Source organism: Brachionichthys hirsutus, chromosome 23, assembly GCF_040956055.1.
Source record: "Brachionichthys hirsutus isolate HB-005 chromosome 23, CSIRO-AGI_Bhir_v1, whole genome shotgun sequence".
In the NCBI taxonomy this organism is placed as follows: Eukaryota; Metazoa; Chordata; class Actinopteri; order Lophiiformes; family Brachionichthyidae; genus Brachionichthys; species Brachionichthys hirsutus.
Genome location: NC_090919.1, coordinates 7,369,225 through 7,392,630, shown reverse-complemented (window position 1 = coordinate 7,392,630; position 23,406 = coordinate 7,369,225). Strand labels below are relative to the sequence as shown.

The 23,406-nt window shown below is 50.5% G+C and overlaps 2 protein-coding genes across 2 annotated transcripts in view; one reads left to right on the top strand and one right to left on the bottom strand.

Moving 5' to 3' along the window:
• Positions 1-753: 753 nt before the first annotated feature.
• Positions 754-2,313, bottom strand: LOC137911617 (histone H2A.Z). Its single transcript, XM_068756001.1, has 5 exons — positions 2,177-2,313; positions 1,953-2,030; positions 1,774-1,887; positions 1,571-1,700; positions 754-1,133 (listed from the first exon to the last, which is right to left on the bottom strand). The coding sequence occupies exons 1-5, from the start codon at positions 2,177-2,179 to the stop codon at positions 1,072-1,074; spliced, it is 387 nt and encodes a 128-aa protein (XP_068612102.1). The 5' UTR covers positions 2,180-2,313; the 3' UTR covers positions 754-1,071.
• A 2,776-nt stretch (positions 2,314-5,089) lies between these two features.
• Positions 5,090-23,406, top strand: part of lrch4 (leucine-rich repeats and calponin homology (CH) domain containing 4) — a 37,785-nt gene continuing 19,468 nt past the window's right edge. Inside the window, exons 1-6 of the mRNA XM_068755688.1 lie at positions 5,090-5,249; positions 17,428-17,572; positions 19,268-19,397; positions 19,567-19,672; positions 21,632-21,878; positions 22,784-22,880. Of these exons, the coding sequence (XP_068611789.1) occupies positions 5,090-5,249; positions 17,428-17,572; positions 19,268-19,397; positions 19,567-19,672; positions 21,632-21,878; positions 22,784-22,880 (885 nt within the window). The remainder of the gene's footprint in view (positions 5,250-17,427; positions 17,573-19,267; positions 19,398-19,566; positions 19,673-21,631; positions 21,879-22,783; positions 22,881-23,406) is intronic.

Sequence of the window (23,406 nt, the reverse complement as noted above, 5' to 3'; positions counted from 1 at the left end):
CGGGTGTGATGGGCTCGTGTCCCGTCGATCACGAGATCGCCCCCGACTAACAGAAGCTTTGTTTGACTTGGGCTGGGAACGTGGGCGTCGCCGCCTTAGTGCTCTGATGAAAGCTGCATCTGTTTGTTGATTGGTTGTTCAGTGTGACAAATGCCCGGCCTTATTTATTGAACTGAAGTTGAGTGTGCGTGTGTGTGTGTGTGTGTGTGCGCGTGTACAATTTGAAATGACTTAAAAAGGAAAGCAGAAGACCCAGACTTCCGAAGGCTTTCCCAGCAGCTGTTGTCTCTATGGCAACGGCCCGTTTCAGTGTCTGAAGTGAAGCCGGATGTAACGGTCCGTCGTAAACCGGACGGGACGCTCGGCTTCGAACCCTCACCCTGCAACCCCAAAGACAAACATGTGTTGGCGTTTGTCAATAAAAACACAAAGCCGTGATTTATACGTCCTTTATCGACACAGGAGACATCTAATGTCCAAACTGCAGTTTTATTCTGAATTAATTCCTGCATCTGTTTCTAAAATGTCTCGACACATCGCCCCCCTGCTGAATGACTGAACCGCTGTGGAATCGACCAATCGGGCGAGAGTTCCTCCTCCAGGCCCTCAACATGGAGTTAGAGCACCATCTGGTGGTCACCTACAATTACTTCAGGATTCATGTTTTATTTTGTACCTCGTTCAAACCCAGTGCTTCTTAAATACAGGTATTACACCCCCCCCCCCCCAATGATGCAAGCCAGACGAGCTCCAGACAGCAGCATCCACTTTATTGAGGAACCCAACGATGAGCAGTGAATCATGACAGGACCGGGGGGGGGCACATTGGGGGCTCAAGACGCCGTGTTCCTACGCTAGCTGTGGTCCGACCAGCAAGCCGAACACTGAGCGCCAGGAAGCTGAACCCAGAGTCGAAGCTTTAATATTTAAAACGGCACGAAGCAAGTCGAGGAGCTGCAGCCCCCGAAACGCACGATAAGCTTCTCTGAAGCCACTTCCAAAACCCCCCCGGTGAGGGACGGCCAGTCCCCAGAGGCGTCCAAAGGCGTCCCAAGGCGTCCCACCGGCCGGTCAGACCGTCTTCTGCTGGCCCTTCTTCCCGATCAGAGACTTGTGGATGTGAGGGATCACACCTGGAAGGAGGACAGTTCAGGTGAAGCAGGGGGACAGGAAACGTCCACGGGGGACAGGAAACGGACGACGGCAGCGTCTTCACAGGACTAACATCAGAGCCATTGATTAGCCATCGTCGCTGAAAGGATGATGGCTAATCAAATTCATCAATCAGACACCGCCGGGGGGCGCTGCAGAGACCGCTGCCCCGAGTGGATGACAGTGAGCCTCGGATGACACGCCCCCCCCCCCCCCCTTTAAAGGCGGCTCCACGAGTTCAGCCTGGATGTCCTACCATTGGTCTCCGGAGATCGGACCAACTCGACGGCGCTACTTTGTTACGCTACGCTACGCTGCGCTGCGCCACGCTACGCCGCGCCACGCTACGCCGCGCTGCGCTACGCTACGCTGCGCTACGCTACGCTACATTACGCTACGCTACGCTACGTTACGCTACCTCCACCAGCGATGGTCGCCTTGATCAGCGAGTCCAGCTCCTCGTCGCCCCTGATGGCGAGCTGTAAATGGCGCGGCGTGATGCGCTTCACTTTCAGGTCCTTTGAGGCATTTCCTGCCAACTCCAGAACCTGAAAGAAGGGAAGGGCGGCTGAGAGGGGCGTCACCCGGCGCCGGCAGGGGGCGGAGCTTAGCGGACCCTACCTCGGCCGTGAGGTACTCCAGAATGGCGGCGCTGTAGACCGCCGCCGTGGCCCCCACCCGGCCGTGGCTGGTGGTCCGAGTCTTCAGGTGTCTGTGGATGCGACCCACCGGGAACTGGAGGAGACAGAGAGGTCAGGGCCGCGGCTAGCTAGCTAGCGTTAGCTTGTCTAGGCTCCCACCTGCAGCCCCGCCCTCTGGGAGCGGGAGATCGACTTGGTCTTGGTCTTCCCGGAGTCTTTGCCCGCCTTACCGCCAGCCTGGAAGACAAAACCCGGTCAGCGCAACCAGAGCCGCCGGGCCGCGCTCACCCAGCGCAGGGGGCTAGCGGCTAAGCTAACGCTAGCATCAGAGCGCGCTGGATCGTCAGCCGGCAGGACGCGACGGTCCAGCACGGAGGCCTCACCATCGCTAAAACGTCCCCGAAGCGCAAGGCAGCTCCCAGTCAACGGCAGCGTGTTCGAACTACAGCCCGCGGGTCCGCGACAGGAAACCTTTATCCTGGCTCATGGGACACGTTGGCCAATCACGCTGCATCACGTGACCCGGCGAAACACGTGACGAAAGCCGCCCCTTCGTCAGAATAATGGAACGTTCCTGTTCAAAGTAATTCTGGGTAATGTAGTTCATTATTAAAACAGGACGAGACCAGCAGATTATAGATACGTTACGTTACTTATTTAAGTATATATATTTAAATATTTAACCGAAGCGGGTAAAAGATGGTGCTCCGAGTATTTAGTGCAGTTTTAAACCCATACTTGTTCGTGTGCTTGTGTAATAATACTAATGATACTTTTCTCCATGAGTACCAAACAGGGTTTGTAATTCAGCCCCCCCCCCCCCCCTCCCCCCCCCGACTATAAACACTGTATCCTTAACATGATGGAAAAACAAAACAAAAAACACACAATAAAGAATAACTTTATGAACCTTGTTTAGTCGTTTGAACCACAAACAATTAAATACATTCAAGTAAATGAAATCCTTGTGTAAACTCTGAGCGTTCTGCGTGGGTTCTCTCCGGGTCCTGCGTGGGTTCTATCTGCGGTCCTGCGTGGGTTCTCTCCGGGTTCTGTGTGGGTTCTATCTGCGGTCCTGCGTGGGTTCTCTCCGGGTTCTGTGTGGGTTCTCTCCGGGTCCTGCGTGAGTTCTATCTGCGGTCCTGCGTGGGTTCTCTCCGGGTTCTGCGTGGGTTCTCTCCGGGTTCTGTGTGGGTTCTCTCCGGGTCCTGCGTGAGTTCTATCTGCGGTCCTGCGTGGGTTCTCTCAGGGTTCTGCGTGGGTTCTCTCCGTGTTCTGCGTGGGTTCTATCTGCGGTCCTGCGTGGGTTCTCTCCGGGTTCTGTGTGGGTTCTCTCCGGGTCCTGCGTGGGTTCTCTCCGGGTCCTGCGTGGGTTCTCTCCGTATTCTGCGTGGGTGCTATCTGCGGTCCTGCGTGGGTTCGCTTCGGGTTCTGGCGTCCTCCCTCTAGAAACACGCAGCTTGGGTGAACATAAATGTGACTGAGCGGTGGTTGGTCGTCCTTCGTGTGCCCCGCCTCTCGCCCCGAGACTGCTGGGACCTGCTGGGACCTGCTGGGACAGGTTCCAGCAGGTCCCATCCATCCATCATTTACAGAACGTCTTGGAGACGGGGGGGGGGGGGTCTGGATGAGGATCGTCACCTCCACATCCAAGGTCATGGTTCTTGACTGGGACAAGATGGTCTGCCCCCTCCGGGTCGGTGGGGGGGTCTTGTTCAGGAGTCAGTGGAGGACGGAGCGTGAGACAGACGGATGCAGATGGAGTCATCGTATCGGTCCGTCCTGGTGGGTGGGTGGATGGATGGATGGATGGGTGAATGGATGGATGGGTGAGTGGATGGGTGGGTGGATGGATGGGTGGGTGGATGGATGGGTGGATGGGTGGGTGGATGGATGGGTGGATGGGTGGATGGATGGATGGGTGGATGGATGGATGGGTGGGTGGATGGATGGATGGATGGGTGGATGGATGGGTGGATGGGTGGGTGGGTGGGTGGATGGGTGGGTGGATGGATGGATGGGTGGATGGATGGATGGGTGGGTGGATGGGTGGATGGATGGATGGGTGGGTGGATGGATGGATGGGTGGGTGGATGGGTGGATGGATGGATGGGTGGGTGGATGGATGGGTGGGTGGGTGGATGGGTGGATGGATGGATGGATGGATGGGTGGATGGATGGGTGGATGGATGGATGGATGGGTGGGTGGATGAATGGGTGGATGGATGGATGGGTGGGTGGATGGATGGGTGGGTGGATGGATGGATGGATGGGTGGGTGGATGGATGGGTGGGTGGATGGATGGGTGGGTGGATGGATGGATGGATGGGTGGGTGGATGGATGGGTGGGTGGATGGGTGGATGGATGGATGGGTGGGTGGATGGATGGGTGGGTGGATGGGTGGATGGGTGGATGGATGGGTGGGTGGATGGATGGATGGGTGGATGGGTGGATGGATGGATGGGTGGATGGATGGATGGGTGGGTGGATGGGTGGGTGGATGGCCCGGGTTCTCTCCGGGTCCTGCGTGGGTTCTCTGCATGGGTTCTATCTGGGGTCCTGCGTGGGTTCTCTCCGGGGTCCTGCGTGGGTTCTCTCCCGGGTTCTGCGTGGGTTCTCTCCGGGTCCTGCGTGGGTTTTCTCCGGGTCCTGCGTGGGTTCTCTCCGGGGTCCTGCGTGGGTTCTCTCCCGGGTTCTGCGTGGGTTCTCTCCGGGTCCTGCGTGGGTTCTCTCCCGGGTTCTGCGTGGGTTCTCTCTGGGTTCTGCGTGGGTTCTCTCCGGGTCCTGCGTGGGTTCTCTTTTACTAAACTGATGTCACGTTTGGGCCCTTTATTCCTGTAGTTTCAGGGGAAGTTCTCTGAACTTCTTTCCTTTGAGGTTAGGGTCATTATTTTAGTTTTCACCACATCAAAGCGGATTAAAGTAGTTTCGGTCCTCACGTTGGTGTCTCTTCAACCGTTGTTTAATACCGTGGAAACGGATTCGGTTGTTCTTGAACCGAGGACGGATGTAGCTGATTTACTTTGAAAGGCACGCGAGTTTCCGGTCCTTTTGTAGTGAACTTCGGCAGCTTGATTGAACTTCCTGGGCGTCTGACAAGCCTGGTCCTGGTCCCGGTCCCGGTCCCGGTCCCGGTGGAAGTGAGAAACAAAACTCCGTCTCACAGTTCGCACTTTTTAAAGTTTCCGCCGGGGCGACCTGCCCGGAGTTCCCGCGGCTTCCGGGACAGTTTGAAGCGGAAGCTCTGAAAGCGGAAGTTAAAGTCAGCAGCAGAAGGAGCGGCGCTGCTCGCTTGATGGCTGCCGGGGATGCAGCCCAGCTCCCGGCCAGCCGGAGCGTGGACAAGGCGCTGGAGGAGGCTTCCGCCAGCGGGGCGCTCAACTTGTCCAACCGGAAGCTGAAGGAGTTTCCCCGCAGCGGCAGAAACTACGACCTGTCCGACATTACGCGTGCAGGTAGGATGGATTTGGGGTCTGCCGTAGCCTGGCGCGCAGCCGAGCGAGCGAGCCGCTCCACTGGGTCGCCTTTTGTTGTGTCTCCGCCCGCCCCTGCTGTCTGGTGGCACGGAAGAAGCGTATCTGCGGCGACCGCAGCCGGTTGCCTGATGCCGTCGCTGACGCCACACGACCCTTACTCAGCCCTGAGACGGTTAGCGGTCAGATTACTGCGCGAAGAACCGGAGCACGACGTCTCGTCTCCGCCGCGGAGGTTCGTGTTTCTGCGAGAGAACTCAAAACCTCCTGGATGGATCTTCACGAAACTTTCAGGGAATGTTGGGAACATTTCCAGGAACACTTGACTACATTCTGGTGCTGATCCAGAAGAGATCCTGGATTCTGGATCACTTTGAAATTTCTGTTAACATTGCAGTCTATGGCGCTTCAGAATGTGCTCCTCAATATCCCGGTTGATTATTGACCGATGTTTATGGAATTTGACACAATCATGTCAAATTCTCCGTCTGTTGCCGCTTTTTGCCATTTTAAGTGATCGTTATACCAGAATAAGTCATTCTTTTATCATTGGAAGAACTTATACTGGTATATAAAATGCTCGCCCAACCATAACCATCAGAAGTAGTTGGGTAGATGATCAAGCCGGTAAATGGAACGCCTGTGGTTCTCAAATTCACATGTAAAAGGGTAGCTACCTTCTTACCTTCTCGATGGAGCCGTAGGAACGCCGTACACCACGGCCTGTTGGTTGGGGACCCCTGATCTCCACCGTTGGTTGGGGACCCCTGATTGCCACCGTTGTTGGGGACCCCTGATCTCCACTGTTTGTTGGGGACCCCTGATCGCCACCGTTTGTTGGGGACCCCTGATCTCCACCGTTTGTTGGGAACCCCTGATCTCCACCGTTAGCTGGGGACCCCTGATCTCCACCGTTTGTTGGGAACCCCTGATCTCCACCGTTTGTTGGGGACCCCTGATCTCCATCGTTGGTTGGGGACCCCTGATCTCCACCGTTGGTTGGGGACCCCTGATCTCCACCGTTTGTTGGGGACCCCTGATCTCCATCGTTGGTTGGGGACCCCTGATCGCCACCGTTGGTTGGGGACCCCTGATCTCCACCGTTTGTTGGGGACCCCTGATCTCCATCGTTTGTTGGGGACCCCTGATCTCCACCGTTTGTTGGGGACCCCTGATCTCCACCATTTGTTGGGGACCCCTGATCTCCACCGTTTGTTGGGGACCCCTGATCTCCACCGTTGGTTGGGGACCCCTGATCTCCACCGTGCTGCTTCGGCTTTGGCTTCGCTCCTTGAGCCCTGATTGACTTTTAGCTCAGCAAACAGTCAGTTGGATTTCATGTGACATCCACTAGTGCTGCTGGTGGGGTAGACACAGCAGCACTAGTGGAGTTAGTGCTAGTAATTACACCTAACTAGTAAATGGAACTACTGAACCTCAACGTTCTCCTTCTGGATGGGGCTTAAAGTTCAGCTACTCGGTGAACCCACTGGAGAGAAAATGGTGAACGCACTTCTTCCTGGAGGGGGAGGTTACTGATGTGATCCAGTACAAACTGTTCATTCCCACAAGCTTGAGGTTTCTGATGAAATGTTTACAGCTCACCTGAAGGAACCTGGACGGTAAACGGAGATGTGAAATATGACACCTTTTGGGAGTTGTAAGAAGGGATTTTGTTCAAAAAATGCACGTTATTTCTTAGATTGAAGTATTGAGACAGGCCAAACAAAAACATCCACTACGAAACCACACGAGGTAGAAATAAAGCTTTGTTTTGGAGGACTTTTATTGATGCTGGTACTCTTGAACTGCTCATCTCAAACTATTAGATGAGATTTTCCCGACATGATTCATGGATACATTTCCAAATCACATGAGTTTGTTGTGAGGCTTTGGGTTCGCCTGCTGCCGCTGGCTGGTGACTCATTCTGAGATCAGGCTGCTATGTTTCTCGGGGGTGCGTTCCATTCTCGCATGCTGGTTGTTTCTCGGGGGTGCGTTCCATTCTTGCACGCTGGTTGTGTTTCTCGGGGGTGCGTTTCATTCTTTCACTCTGGTTGTGATTCTCGGGGGTGCGTTCCATTCTCGCATGCTGGTTGTTTCTCAGGGGTGCGTTCCATTCTCGGACGCTGATTGTGTTTCTCGGGGGTGCGTTCCATTTTTTCACTCTGGTTGTGTTTCTCGGGGGTGCGTTCCATTCTTTCACTCTGGTTGTGATTCTCGGGGGTGCGTTCCATTCTTTCACTCTGGTTGTGTTTCTCGGGGGTGCGTTCCATTCTTTCACTCTGGTTGTGTTTCTCGGGGGTGCGTTCCATTCTTTCACTCTGGTTGTGTTTCTCGGGGGTGCGTTCCATTCTTTCACTCTGGTTGTGTTTCTCGGGGGTGCGTTCCATTCTGGCACGCTGGTTGTGTTTCTCGGGGGTGCGTTCCATTCTGGCACGCTGGTTGTGTTTCCAGCCACTGGGCTTTCTCTTTCCATGCACAGCAGCTGAGGGGGGGGGGGGGAGAAACCCCTCCCAGGGGAGGTAACCAGGGTAACGGCTGATAAGGAGACACCGGAGCTCGAGGGTGTGTGTGTGTGTGTGTGTGTGCTAACTTGCACAAAATAGTACAAAATAATACCTGTAGTAATAATAACAGTAGTAGCTTATAACAACAATACTAAGAATGTACAATATTTATAGCACAACACTACTACTAATATAAATACTTCTGATAGTAATACTCGTAAGAATCTTTATAGCAGTAATGGATTGGATTTATGTCGCGCCTTTCTCAGCACCTCACATTGTAGCGACAGCTGCACTGGGACAGACACACACACACACACTGGGACACACACACTGGGACACACACACACAGGCACTGGGACACACACACACACAGGGACACACACACACAGGGGGACACACACACTGGGACACACAGACACGCACAGGGACACACACACACTGGGACACACACAGGCACTGGGACACACACACACTGGGACACACACACTGGGACACACACACACAGGCACTGGGACACACACACACAGGGGGACACACACACTGGGACACACAGACACGCACAGGGACACACACACACTGGGACACACACTTCGCTGCCAGTTTGCACCTACAGCCCCTCCCCCCACCAGCAAACAGACACCCATTGGTGGACTGGAGGGACGTCGTTCTCCAGTCTGGGAACTGGGGAACAATGATGGGGGGGGGGGGGGGGTAATTAGGGCTAGCGTTGGTGGGGCTCACAGGGCCGTACATAAACTCAGACCGAGTACTTCTGCCTCGGTTGTACATAAACTCAGACCGAGTACTTCTGCCTCGGCCGTACATGTACTCGGAGTACTTCTGCCTTGGCCGTACATGTACTCGGAGTACTTCTACCTCTGAAAGGCTTCGTGTTCTTCAGAGCATCCTTCTAGTTGAGGATTGTACACGTTGATGCACTCTTCTCCTACTGGCGTGTCCCATCACTTACGGACACCAGTCATGTTGATGGATCATTTCATGCTTCATCTCCATCGTCATCATCGTGTGTCTTCTCACTACTGGAATACTCGCAGGTACAGCCAGAATCAGGTGGATACTGGAAACACACCCCGGAGACGAGGACGGGAGGTGGACAACACCTGGACTGTTGCTCGCAGGCTGGCTCGAGTTCAGGAACACTCGTATGTCGAGGTATTACTGAGTAACGGAATGAGGCCCGTTGAGTCCAGAGATCAATGATCCCACGATGAACCAATGATCCTCCTCCACAGAGTTCTCTGTTACATCCTCTCTGGTTCCTCAGTGGTTCCAGGTTCTCCTGTTCTCTGTCTCGTCCCGTGTCCCCGAGTTCTGTCTTTAATACCTGAGGAAACAGGTCCAGGTGAAATCAGGGTAAATATTCACAACAAAACGATTTAGTTTCTGGACCCGTTCAAAAATGTCTCTGATTGACTCCACAAAGGAGGCTCTGGTTCTGCTGCCTTCAGCGAGACGCTGTGGAACCGGTAGAGGACAAACGGGTTTGTTGTGTCTTCAGGGAGACGCTGTGGAACCGGTAGAGGACAAACGGGTTTGTTGTGTCTTCAGGGAGACGCTGTGGAACCGGTAGAGGACAAACGGGTTTGTTGTGTCTTCAGGGAGACGCTGTGGAACCGGTAGAGGACAAACGGGTTTGTTGTGTCTTCAGCGAGACGCTGTGGAACCGGTAGAGGACAAACGGGTTTGTTGTGTCTTCAGCGAGACGCTGTGGAATCAGTAGAGGACAAACGGGTTTGTTGTGTCTTCAGCGAGACGCTGTGGAATCAGTAGAGGACAAATGGGTTTGTTGTGTCTTCAGCGAGACGCTGTGGAATCGGTAGAGGACAAATGGGGTTTTTGTCTTCTGTTATTCTTATAGGGAGACTGAGCTGCTTGGTGGAGGTCTGTGCTCCGAGTGTTTTCCTCGTTGACTGCTTGTCCAAGCTCTGCTCAAAAATAACTTCAGATGTCCACTAAGTACTGAACCAGGTTTTTATTATATTTGATTGTTTATTTTTCATCAGAACGTCTAACATTTGCGTTTCTCTACAAACGCCTTGGAGGCTTAACATCGTGCCAGGATGTATTTTAGATTTACATGGAGTTCCAGTGATGCCTACAGTTTGTAAAGGGACATTAACTCTGAGTCTTCGTGCTCTTCTTGCTACAGTAACCGTGGAAACAGAAAATCGGAAGCTGTGGTTGAAGTTATTTTTGGAAAGGCTCATCCAGTTGAGTTGGCCTTGCCAACATTCATGTAGGAGCAGAGCCGCGGCCCCCCGTGTGGAGCCGAGTCGCGGAGCCCCCCGTGTGGAGCCGAGTCGCGGGGCCCCCCGTGTGGAGCCGAGTCGCGGGGCCCCCCGTGTGGAGCAGAGCCGCGGGGCGGAGCCATAGGCTCGGGAAAGTAGGCGGGGCTGTCTGTGACTTTACGGCAGAGCAGAAGGAGACTGGGCTGACTGACCTTCGAGGAGGTAAATAAGATCGGTTTCATACGTAGGAATTAGCCGATCGCCGATACCCCAAAATGAAGGTGATCGATCGATCAGCTGCATCTCTACGTTCCACTGATTACACTAATTGTGGTGATGATGTTGTGAACTACTTCTTGCACCACATTTATACTACTGGATACCCAGATTTCCTTCAAAATCAATAAAGTATCTGACGTGATTAATGTTTACCCGAGGAGGCTTAACTTCATTCAGGATTGAAGTCTCCGACACGCTGACAGGATGGGGACGGCTGTTCTGTTCAGAAGGTCCAGTTCATCCGGTAAAGCGGTTCCGGTTTCTTCGGTAAAGTCGTTGGGAGCCGTTCTCTAAATGTCCACGTCCACAACGTCATGACATTATTTAAACGTTTTTCTCCATAAATCAAAGAATCTCAATCTCAAATTACAACACTGCAGAATCAAAGCGAGGTGGAGTGAAAAAGTATTTGACCCTTTGTTTGTCACACTTTAATATTTCAGATCATCAAACTAATGTAAATATAACAAAATAAATGCAAAAAGGTGGTTGTTAAATGAATAGAAAATCCAAAGCTTCATGGCCATCCAGAATCCAGGATCTCTTCTGGGTCACCACCAAATCCTCATCATCTGTTCCTGCTAACATTCCCGAAGTTTCCTGAAAATTTCATCCAGACCCGTTTGTCTGTCTGGTAGCAACATAACTCAAAGTTACAGACTTACCTTGGCGGAGTAAACACGAGCACGTCAGTGAAATAAAGCAACATTCAAAGGCATTGCTGGTGTCGGGTGTCACTGCGTCGACGGCCTCTGTGATGGAAGCCCAGCTAGCCTTTTCATATTCCAGTGGAGTTTACCCCAATAAACGAGAGGGTAGCCTCCCCCCGCCTTCGGGTGGGGGGGAAGAATCCCGACTGTTGTTTGTGCCTATGGTCCAAACAGCAGTTCAGAGTATCCACCCTTTTTGGAGTCCTTGGAGGGGGTACTGGAGAGTGCTCCTGGGATTCCCTTGTTCTATTGGGGGATACAGGTCCGCTCCACCACCTGGAGGGGCGTGATTGGGAGGAATGGCCCCCCTGATCGGAACCCGAGTGATGTTTTGTTATTGGGCTTCTGTGCTCGTCACAGATTGTCCATAACGAACACCATGTTCAAGCATAAGGGTGTCCATGTGTGCACTTGGGACCAGGACACCCTAGGCCACAGTTCGATGATCGACTTTGTAGTTATAATAGCCGGCCCAATGCTGGGCTATTGTAGTGTTGCCGGCAGTGCTCGGTTAGACGCGCTCCAGCGGCTACGTCGTCTTTCGCCTCTCCGTGTCCAAACAGGGAGAGTCCAGAAGCGGTTTAAGAGAGTAAAAACGGTCCTCATTTATTACAAAATACAACAAAATTACACTCAATAAAACACGCGCATCTGGGTAAAACAATCCCGCCAAAGCGGTCAAAACCTGTGTACCGCCTGATTGGCCCTGCCTTATATACAGCTTTCTGGCCACAGCGCCACACAGTGCACAACACAGGAAACGCATTCCATCACGCATTTGGCTTCTACACACCGGCCCCTAATTGGCATGGTGTACCACACATGGCAATTCTCAAACATTTCATAAAATACCACAAACATCGTATCATTACAACAATAATCAGACCTCGCCCACCAGACGCAGTTTGGAAATTGGTCTCTCCTCTGGCTGACATTGCTCCAGTGTCCAGCTCCTCATTCCCATCCCTAACAGGAAGCACTGACAGCATGGTGCGACCTCTGCCGGCCCCTGTATGTCCATAAGTTGTATGAAAGACAGAAGTGGGTTCTGGTGATTCCAGTCCATCTTCTTGAGCAGTGGTCTGTCGATCTATGTGCAACACAGTCGGATGATATTGATTACAGATCTCACATTGCAATCTTGCTTCACAATTACGGCTGATATGGCCTCGATGAAGGCATCCAAAACACACCCCCCCTTTCCTCAATATGAACACTTTGTCCGTGTGTCTCTTCTCCTTAAACTGCTGACAGTCTTCCAGTGCGTGTTCCGTAGAGCAGCAAACACAGCGTTCGTTCTCCTTGATTGGGCGTGACGGCTTAACTTCTTTGTGAGAGCCCATAGCGGTCACTGTGCTGGCGACCACATGCCCCTTCTCTCTGTGGCTGGGTTGTGACTTCGGCTGGTCTAATGACGTGTTAGCACTGTATTCTTGCAGATCTCCAAAAAAGGGATCTGAACGGATCCTCACATGACGCTCCGTGAATCCCACCAGATCATTAAATCTAGCTCTGTGGCCAGTAGACTCCATGATGTCATGAGCCCTGCTCTGCCAGCGTTCTTTCATCCTATACGGGAGCTTTGCAAGGATTGCCCTCATATTCACAGGCATGTCCAGTTCCTGCACATATTCCAGCTCCTCCATGATGTTACAGCAGCCACGCAGAAATAGTGCGTAGCTCTGAAGTGCCCTGGTGTCGTCTGCTCTTGTAGTCTGCCATGGCAAAGCCTTGCTGATGTATGCAGTAGCTGTTATGTAAGGATTTCCAAAGTGATCTTGCAGTAGGGCCTTGGCCACCACGTAGCCACGATCTGGGTCCATATGTTGGCAACTCCGCACCAGTTTGAGAGGCGGGCCTCTGGTGAATTGCTCCAAATAGTACAAACAGTCTGCTGCGGTTGCTTTACTTTCCACTCCTTGCTCAAATGTTTTTATAAAGGTCCTGTAATGCAAGGGATCGCCGTCAAAGATTGGAATGTCTCTTGGTGGGAGCGTCATTGATCGCTGCTGGTTCATTAAAGCTGCTATAATCTCAGTTTGTCTGCTCATGATCGTTAGAAGGTCTCCAGGTGTCTGCATAGCGGTGAGTGACTGACGTGTTTCATTTCGTGTAAATCGATCATTTGTTTCCATCCTGTTTCTATTGCATTGCAATCGGTGCTGCTGTTGCCTTGTGTTTGATGCGTTCCGTTGCTTCGGTCTCACATCCACTGGTTTGACTTCCAGTTTGTCATCATTTTGAGGCATGAACTCTCGAGCAGAGGGGTGTAACATCTGTTCATAGTTTGTTCCACCTTTGTTGCATATACCCTTTGTATTTGAGCATGCTTGTGACTGACACTTTTCTTTGGCATCATAGATTTCCAACCTTGCTTCAGATGCTGCCAGTTCAGCCTCCAAATCAAGCATCTCCTTTCTTCTTCGCAATTTTGCTTCCTCTTCTTCAATAGCATGTCGCTCCTTCAATATTTTAACTCGAGCTAGAACTGCAGCTCTATCTGCTGCTGCCTGTAATCTAGCAGATGAAGCACTAGACGTGTAGCTCCTTTGACTGCTTCTGCTAATTATATTTGACATGCTATCTTCAGGAGAGAGTTCATCATTGGTAAGTTGTTCATTTCCAGTATTTGTGCCCACGTCCAAAGCGCACGCCTCCATGGTTCGTATCGCAAAGCCAGATTCCGTTCAGGTGAGCGCAAAGGAAAGTAGGTCAATGAGTCACGTGATCCAGCTCCAATGTTCACCAATGCGTTGGATTTAACGTGCGCACACAATTAGGCCTTTGATGGTGGAGCGCTACACGTACCTCCGTTGGGCGCCTTTACTGTAAATTCGAGCGATGGTCTTCAGCGCTCCGGTCCCGCTCCGTAGTCCAGCTCCGGTCCAGCTCCGTAGTCCACAGCGCTCCGCGGAACAGCTGACTGGCGTCCGATCTATCTTCGCGAGCCACTTCTCCCCACCACAGCCCACACGATCATCCCTGGCTGTCTCCCAAAGACAGGTCTCCTGAGGTTCCAAACTTAGTCCAATCGGGCAGGTTTTGACAGTATAATAGCCGGCCCAATGCTGGGCTATTGTGGTGTTGCCGGCAGTGCTCGGTTAGACGCGCTCCAGCGGCTACGTCGTCTTTCGCCTCTCCGTGTCCAAACAGGGAGAGTCCAGAAGCGGTTTAAGAAGGTAAAAACGGTCCTCATTTATTACAAAATACAACACAATTACACTCAATAAAACACGCGCATCTGGGTAAAACAATCCCGCCAAAGCGGTCAAAACCTGTATGCCCTTCCGGGTCAACACCTGTGTACCGCCTGATTGGCCCTGCCTTATATACAGCTTTCTGGCCACAGCGCCACACAGTGCACAACACAGGAAACGCATTCCATCATGCATTTGGCTTCTACAGTAGTTGTCTCACTGGACTTGTGGCCACACGTCTTGGACACTCGGGTGAAGAGAGGGGCGGAGCTGTCAACCGATCATCACCTGGTGGTGAGTCAACTCCGATGGTGGGGGAGGATGCCGGACAGACCTGGCAGGCCCAAATGTATTGTGAGGGTCTGTTGGGAACATCTGGCAGAATCTCCTGTCAGAAGGAGTTTTAACTCCCACCTCCGGGAGAGCTTTGACCATGTACCGGGGGACCATGTTTCGTGCCTCCATTGTCGAAGCGGCCGATCGGTGCCTGTCGTGGCGGCAATTCCCGAGCCTCTTGGTGGACACCGGTGGTGAGGGATGCCGTCAATCTGAAGAAGGAGTCCTATCAGGCCTTTTTGGCCTGTGGGACTCCGGAGGCAGCTGACAGGTACCGACAGACCAAGCGGAGCTCAGCTACCGCGGCTGCTGAGGCAAAAACCCGGGCATGGGGGGAGTTCGGTGAGGCCATGGAAAACGACTTCCGGACGGCTTCGAAGAGGTTCTGGACCACCATCCGGCATCTCCGGAGGGGGAAGCAGTGCACGGTCAACACTGTATGGTGGGGATGGTGCGCTGCTGACCTTGACTCGAGATGTCGTAGATTGGTGGAGGGACTACTTTGAAGACCTCCTCAATCCCACCGACATGCCTTTTAGTGAGGAAGCAGGGCCTGGGGACTTGTGGGTGGGCTCCTCTATCTCTGGGGCCGAGGTTGCCAAGGTAGTTAAAAAGCTCCTCGGTGACAAGGCTCATCAGGGGTTGATGAGATCTGCCCAGAGTTCCTTAAGACTCTGGATGTTGTAGGGCTGTCATGGTTGACATGACTCTGCAACATTGCATGGACATCGGGGGCAGTGCCTTTGGATTGGCAGACCGGGGTGGTGGTCCCTCTTTATAAGAAGGTGGACCGGAGGGTGTGTTCCAACTACGGAGGGATCACACTCCTCAGCCTCCCCGGTAAGATCTATTCAGGGGTACTGGAGAGGAGGGTCCGCCGGATGGTCGAACCTCGGATTCAGGAGGAGCAATGTGGTTTCCGTCCTGGCCGTGGAACTGTGGACCAGCTCTACACCCTCGGCAGGGTCCTTGAGGGTGCATGGGAGTTTGCCCAACCAGTCCACATGTGTTTTGTGGACTTGGAGAAGGCATTCGACCGTGTCCCTCGGGGAGTCCTGTGGGGGGTTTTCCGGGAGTATGGGGTGTCGGACCCCCTGATACGGGGTGTCCGCTCCCTATATGACCGGTGCCAGAGCTTGGTCCGCGTTGCTGGCAATAAGGTGGACCTATTTCCAGTGCGGGTTGGACTCCGTCAGGGCTGCCCTTTATCACCGATTCTGTTCAGAACCTTTATGGACAGAATTTCTAGGTGCAGCCAGGGAGTTGAGGGGGTTTGGTTTGGTGATGATGAATATATTTATTAGAATGTTGGAGTACAAGTACAGTCACACAGTAGCATGTATTACAGTACAAATACAGTCAAACATCCTGTCTAAGAGGAGCATTTCAATAAAGCCCTTGCGGTCTTGTTTCCGTTGAAAGTCCTTGGTACATAAATCATCGGCATTTAACGGTGACCTCAGGATTGGGTCGCTGCTTTTTGCGGATGACGTGATCCTGTTGGCTTCATCAGGCCGTGCCCTCCAGCTCTCACTGGATTGATTCGCAGCCGCATGTGAAGTGGCCGGGATGAAAATCAGCTCCTCTAAATCCGAGGCCATGGTTCTCAGCTGGAAAAGGGTGGAGTGCACCCTCCAGGTTGGGGAGGAGATCCTGCCCCAAGTGGAGGAATTCAAGTACCTCGGGGTCTTGTTCACGAGTGAGGGGAGGATGGAGCGAGAGATCGACAGACGGATCGGTGCAGCGTCTGCAGTGATGCGGACTCTGCACAGATCCGTCACGGTGAAGAGAGAGCTGAGTCGAAAGGCAAAGCTCTCGATTTACCGGTCGGTCTCCGTTCTCCTACCCTCACCTATGGTCACGAGCTTTGGGTAGTGACCGAAAGAACAAGAATGTGGGTTCAAGCGGCTGAAATGAGCTTCCTCCGTAGGGTGGCTGGGCTCTCCCTTAGAGATAGGGATAAGCGATGAGAAGATGATGATGATGATATTCCAGTGGAAATGGTTTTGATAAAGTCTGCATTTCCTCGCCTCCACCTCTGAAACGACGACTTCCATTTCTTCGTTAGATTTTTGTGGCCATCGCTCACAATCTTGAACCTCTTTGCTGATCTTGTTTTGATGCGTCAAACAGATTCTGTGCAGGAGCTTCTCAATTTAGAATGATTCTGATTCGCTACCGCACACACAAGGGCGTGTCATAAATCCGAGTCTGAGTAAGAACATTTCTACGCATTGATTAGTGAATGAAGCCCACTGGTCCAAACCACACCCGGAAGTCTACTTCTGAAAGGCTGAAGAAAAACAAAATCAAGACTTGGAAGAGGCCTAGCCAAATTCGTGACCTGAAGCCTACAGAGATTCTGTGGCGTTACTTTAAAAAGCAGTTCATGCTCGAAAAGCTTCCAATGTGGCAGAATAACAACAATTTTGCAAAGACGAGCGGGGCTGAAACTCCCCCGTAGCGCTGTAAGGGACCCATGGGACGTTAGTGCAAATGCTCGATTGTGGTTGTTGCTGTCAAGGATGTCTGAGACAGTTATTGGTTCAGGGGCCATTGCTTTATTCACTTCCTTAGCTGGTCTTCTGATTTTGGTCCTAACTGGATTTCTCTCTGTCCGGTCTGTCCGGTGTTGGGATGTCACTAGAACGGATTTTTCGTCTGTTTGTGTGTTGATTGCATGAATTTGAGCACTTTTAACGGTTTGTATAAATTTTATATGTATGTTTGCTGGTTTTAAATGGATATTGGATGTTTTAACTTTATCTCACAGCAAAACAAATCTACCTTCGGGTACAAATAAAGTAACCTTGAACCTTGACCTTGAACCTTGAAGGCGTGCTGGATAATTGATGGTCATCTTCTTGTGTCACCAGATCTGTCTAAAAACCAACTCTGTGAGCTGCCTGAGGAGCTCTGTCACTTCGTCGCACTGGAGGCACTGAGCCTTTACCACAATGGGATGCGTTCACTGTCCTCCAGCCTGGGAAACCTCCAGGCCCTCACCTACCTCAACCTTAGGTAACTCCACTCGTCTCAACTCCTCTCAAAGGTTCCCGATGCACTGCTGATACACCTGTATTGATCCACCTGGGGGAAATTCAGTTTAAGACAAAAGTACAAGGGCTACGGTCGCACGATGAAGTAGGAAGAGTGATAGAGAAGAGATACAGTAGTCCCTCATTTTCCGCGGGGGTTACGTTCCAAAAACAACCCGCAATAAGTGAAATCCGCAATGTAGTCATCTTTATTTATTTTTTAATTATTATACATGTACATAAATGTTTTAAGGCTGTAAAACCCCTCACCACACACTTTATACACGTTTAACAGGCAGGCATTAATCTAAATAGATTGTTTCAGTATTATAGAATGAAACCAAAGATCAAAACCTTTTCAGAACTAAACATTTGTTTGAGGAATATAAATATATAGTACGTACAGTAAACGTTTTCCTGTTAATAATGTTAAGGCGTGCAGGTCGAGGAAAGAGCCGCTTGGAGTGCAGAAGAACAAATATTCTACTCGTGCTGTCTTTAGCCTCTCATGCTGCTTTATTGGATAGCTTAGCACAGCGGAACGGCAGCGGCTACATGTATCAACAGGAAGAAACAAAACCCAAAAGGGACGTGACGTTTATGCTCCTACAAAATAAAAGCCTCTTTTTACACAGAGAATAAGAGCGCTATTAAACAAACACTTAACAAATAAATATGATAGCTTTTAGAAATAACGAATTTAATTTTAATAATCAACCTACGAGGTTGAACACATGAGAAATGATTAATAGCGACTCGCTCGTGTTTCACAGTTCCTCCGACCGCGCCTTCGTCCTTGTGCGTTCAAGTGCAACAGAAATCTGAAATTGCACTAAAAAACTCCGCGAAGTTGTGGAAAGTGAACCACATTACTAAGATGGCGGCGCCCGTGCGTTCAGCGGCTCCATGCTCTCCGGTCTGGTGCTTCGTTTTTCTATTATTATTAGGTTGTACTACGCACCGGACGGAGCAGTGCTCCTAATCTCTTTGTATATCCACTATGCAAAGACAATAAAGGCTTTCTATTCTATTCTATTCTATATCGAGGGACTACTGTATACGCCTTGTCTAAGTAGATTGTCGTACTTGATATGAATATTCAATCTATCTAAATTTCAAAAAGATTCTGATTCTGGTCTCTTGGGGCACTGGTCTGTCGGGGCACTGGTCTGTTGGAGCACTAGTCTCTTGGGGCACTGGTGACTTGGGGCACTGGTCTGTCGGGGCACTGGTGACTTGGAGCACTGGTCTCTTGGGGCACTGGTGACTTGGGGCACTGGTCTGTCGGGGCACTGGTGACTTGGAGCACTGGTCTCTTGGGGCACTGGTGACTTGGAGCACTGGTCTCTTGGGGCACTGGTTGTTGGAGCACTGGTCTGTCGGGTCACTTGGGGCACTGGTGACTTGGGGCACTGGTCTGTCGGGGCACTGGTGACTTGGAGCACTGGTCACTTGGGGCACTGGTGACTTGGGGCACTGGTGACTTGGGGCACTGGTCTGTCGAGGTATTACTTTACATGCAACAAATGTGTAGGGTCATGGTAAAAACCAAGTATCACAGCAACTCTCACTCCCTGAACCTGCTCTTACGTATTACTCTGTTTCTTCGTAATATGAAACATTTACCTTCAAGCAAATTGATGAGATATCTGAATGACATCACTGCTTGTCTCCACAGCCGGAATCTGCTGTCCAGTTTACCCCCAGCTGTGTTTCACCTTCCTCTTCTGCGAGTGCTCATCGTCAGCAACAACAAGCTGTGCTCGCTGCCTGCCTCCGTTTACACACTCACACACCTCCGACAGCTGGTACGATGCACACGCGTGCACGCACACACACACACACACCTGCTTTATGGAATTTAATGGATAAGTTATACCAAGACCCGTCTTGAGATTTTTGTGTAATCCTGCTAACAACACAGGACTTGGTAAAAACAGACGAAGGGCTGGCTGTATTTCTCTTCCTCTTCCTCAGGATGTGAGCTGTAACGAGCTGCAGTGTTTGCCAGCGGAGCTTGGCCAGCTCAAGTGTCTGAGGGACCTAAACCTGAGGAGGAACCAACTCACCTCGTTGCCTGAAGGTAAAGTCGGCTCCCCCAGGCTTCCCTGAGCAGCCTGCATCGTTTCCCCCGCCCGTCTTTTCTAATGAACCCCTGTACCCCAGAAACCTGCGGCGGTTTAGGTGCTGTTTGTGTGGACTTACCATAGAAGTTGATCAACGTATCTCCTTCTCTTCTAGGCTTGTGAAACCCTCTTTAATATACACCTGTAATGGCCAGTAGCTTTGTATTTTTGTACAAAATAGTATTTAGAATCTTTACAAATTAGTTGATAATTGTAGCCTCATTCTTTGCAGTGGAAGCATTACCACTCCATTAGCAGGAAATCGAATGGAGATGGATGTTGAAAGGTTTTGGCATACACTGCTGCATTTTACACAATTATCTATTTGCATTAAAGTCCATCAAAGTCTGGTCTCTCTGACCTCGTCTCCAAAACGTCTAACCTTCACTGTCCCTCTTATTGTCTCATTTCTAATCCTGTCCAACCTGGACACTCCCAAGGAGAACCTCAGCATCTTCATCTCCTCCACTTCTAGCTCCGCCTCCTGTCTTTAGCTCAGAGACACTGTCTCTAAGCCGTCCATCATGTCTGTCCTCACCACCGTCTCTAAGCCGTCCATCATGCTGTCCTCACCACTGTCTCTAAGCCGTCCATCATGCTGTCCTCACCACTGTCTCTAAGCCGTCCATCATGTCTGTCCTCACCACCGTCTCTAAGCCGTCCATCATGCTGTCCTCACCACTGTCTCTAAGCCGTCCATCATGCTGTCCTCACCACTGTCTCTAAGCCGTCCATCATGGCTGTCCTCACCACCGTCTTGTAGACCTGTCCCTTCAAATACAAATACCTTTCCCTTCAAATACAAATTTTGTTAAAAGAAAATATACTTTTCCACATGTCACACAACACTGTCGCTAAATGAAGCTCGCATTAGAAGTATTTTTGTAACATTTGTCACGTGTGGCCTCACAGCAAGAAGGTTCTTGGTTTGATTCCTTTCTGTGTGGAGTTTGTATGTTCTCCATGTCTGCATGGGTTCCAGGTTCTCTGGGTTCCACCCACCTCGAAAAACAAACAACAAAACAGCGTAGGTGACCTGGTCACACCAAATGAGTGGTATCATCTCGTTTGCAAGAGGCTGGATGGATGGCAATATGACTGGATCTATGACTGGATGGATGGCTGGATGGATGGCTGGATCTATGACTGGATGGATGGCTGGATGGATGGCTGGATCTATGACTGGATGGATGGATGGATGGATGGCTGGATCTATGACTGGATGGATGGCTGGATGGATGGCTGGATCTATGACTGGATGGATGGATGGATGGATGGCTGGATCTATGACTGGATGGATGGATGGATGGATGGCTGGATCTATGACTGGATGGATGGCTGGATGGATGGATGGATCTATGACTGGCTGGATGGCTGGATGGATGGCTGGATCTATGACTGGATGGATGGATGGATGGATGGCTGGATCTATGACTGGATGGATGGATGGCTGGCTGGATGGATGGATGGATGGATGGATGGATTGATGGCTGGATGGATGGATGGATGGATGGATGGATGGCTGTATTACAGCTCTTGCTGAGTCAGTTAACTAAATGCTGTTAATGAGATTGTGATTCTAATAATTTATAGCTTATTTAAAAAAAAACGAGGTGAGATTATAACTACTAAAATAATGCAACAACTAACTGGTTTAATCCATGTTTTCTAAGACATTATAGGTACAGTGTTATTGACACTAGCATTCAAGTCTTGTAGGTCTTGCACAACAGGATTATGCTTTTACACCTGATAGCTGCTCTTCAATTATTTTGATTTGTAGTTAAGACAAGTTTGAAGAGAAGTTGAAGTGATGGTCATCTAACAGAATGAACCAATGATTGAGTGAGATAAAAGAAGAGCTGACCCATACGCTACTACGAACTAAAACACATTCCTGTCATTGTGTAATACAGAAATATCCGAGCTCCCTCTCGTCCGGCTTGATGTGTCCTGCAACCGCATTTCAAATGTGCCTTTGTGCTACCGTCACCTCCGGCATCTCCAGAGCATCTCAATGGACAACAACCCACTTCAAATGCCACCGGCGCAGATCTGCGCTAAAGGCAAATATCACATCTTCAAGTACCTCAACATAGAGGCCTGCAAGAGGAGCCAGGAGGAGCTACAGAGACATCTGAGGCCCACTGGATTCAACAGCTGGTGAGGATGACTGGATGAAGGGAGCAAGACAATATGTTAGGTGTATCTTTGTCAGATGGTAGGTAGGAGTGCAGAGGTAGCGAAGGTTACAGAGAGTAGGTAGGTGGTGTAGACGTAGGTAGGTGGCCTAGAGTCTCTAGACGTAGGTAGGGGGGTCTAGACGTAGGTACAGGGTGTAGGCGTAGGTAGGTGGTCTAGAGTCTCTAGACGTAGGTAGGGGGGTCTAGACGTAGGTACAGGGTGTAGGCGTAGGTAGGTGGTCTAGAGTCTCTAGGTAGGGGGATGTAGACAGGTTTCCATCACATTGCGCTGCTGTCTTCAAGCTGAAATTTGTGATCACCTTTAGGACTAATTGCCATCAGTGGCCTCTGGTATATTGTCTTTGTTAGGCCAATAAGTACCCACTACCAGGAAAAAATGTAAATATGTATACATATATACATGGCACCTAGGCACAAGTACTGTTTATCATTGGTGCACTGCCACAGCCACGGTTGTTGTTATTAGTGTATATATTTATGTATTTCACTGCAGTAACAACTTGAGGATGCAGTCTTAAAGCGATCCCTGACTGTTTTGACAAATTGGTCAAAAAACACAAGAATTTACCTCTACTACGTAAATACATACACAAAAATATATAATTTCTTATAAGATATCAAATCATTGTTGTTTACATCGCAAGGCATTGTGGGTATGATCAACCAGGTGAGATTTTGCTGAATTTTGATAAACATAACTGTAAATTAGAAACATGAGTTGAGTGATAAATTTCTCATCTGCATCTAGCTGTCTAGCATGCACCCTTATGTAGAACGATGTTTGACATTATGGCTGCTGTACATTTTCCTGTATGTCTCATATGATGTATATGGTGTATATAACGTGCATGCGCTTTCCTGCAGTCTGTCAGACCAGGAGCTGTTCTCAGGTCAGTTTGGAGGGCTGGACTCAGGCTTCAACAGTGTGGACAGTGGCAGCAAACGGTGGTCTGGGAATGAGGTAAAACCTTTGGACACAGTCATTTGAACACAAATATGTTCTAAGTGGCTGTATTCATGTTGTTGCATGTGAATATACTTATTTGAATTGGAAGGCAGTTGGACCAGAGACATACCTGTGCAGGTGTGGAAGTGTCTAGGAGAGGAAGCTGTAGAGTTTTTAACGGGGTTGTTGAATACAATCCTAGAGGAAGAAGATGAAGAGGAACGGAGGAGAAGAGTTCTGGTTCCATTTTCAAGAAGAAGGGAGACAAACAGAGTTGTAGAAACTACAGGAGGATAAAGCTGATGAGATACGATGAGGTTATGGGAAAAGGTGTTTGAGGCTAGACTAAGGACAGAAGTGAGTATTTGTGAGCAGCAGTATGTCTTTATGCTGAGGAAGAGTACCACAGACACAACGTTAGCGTTGAGGCTAGCAATGGAGAAGTACAGGGAAGGTCAGAAGGAGCTGCATCGTGTCTTTGTAGATCTAGAGAAAGCCTAGGACAGGGTGCCCAGAGGAACTGTGGTACTGCATGAGGTAC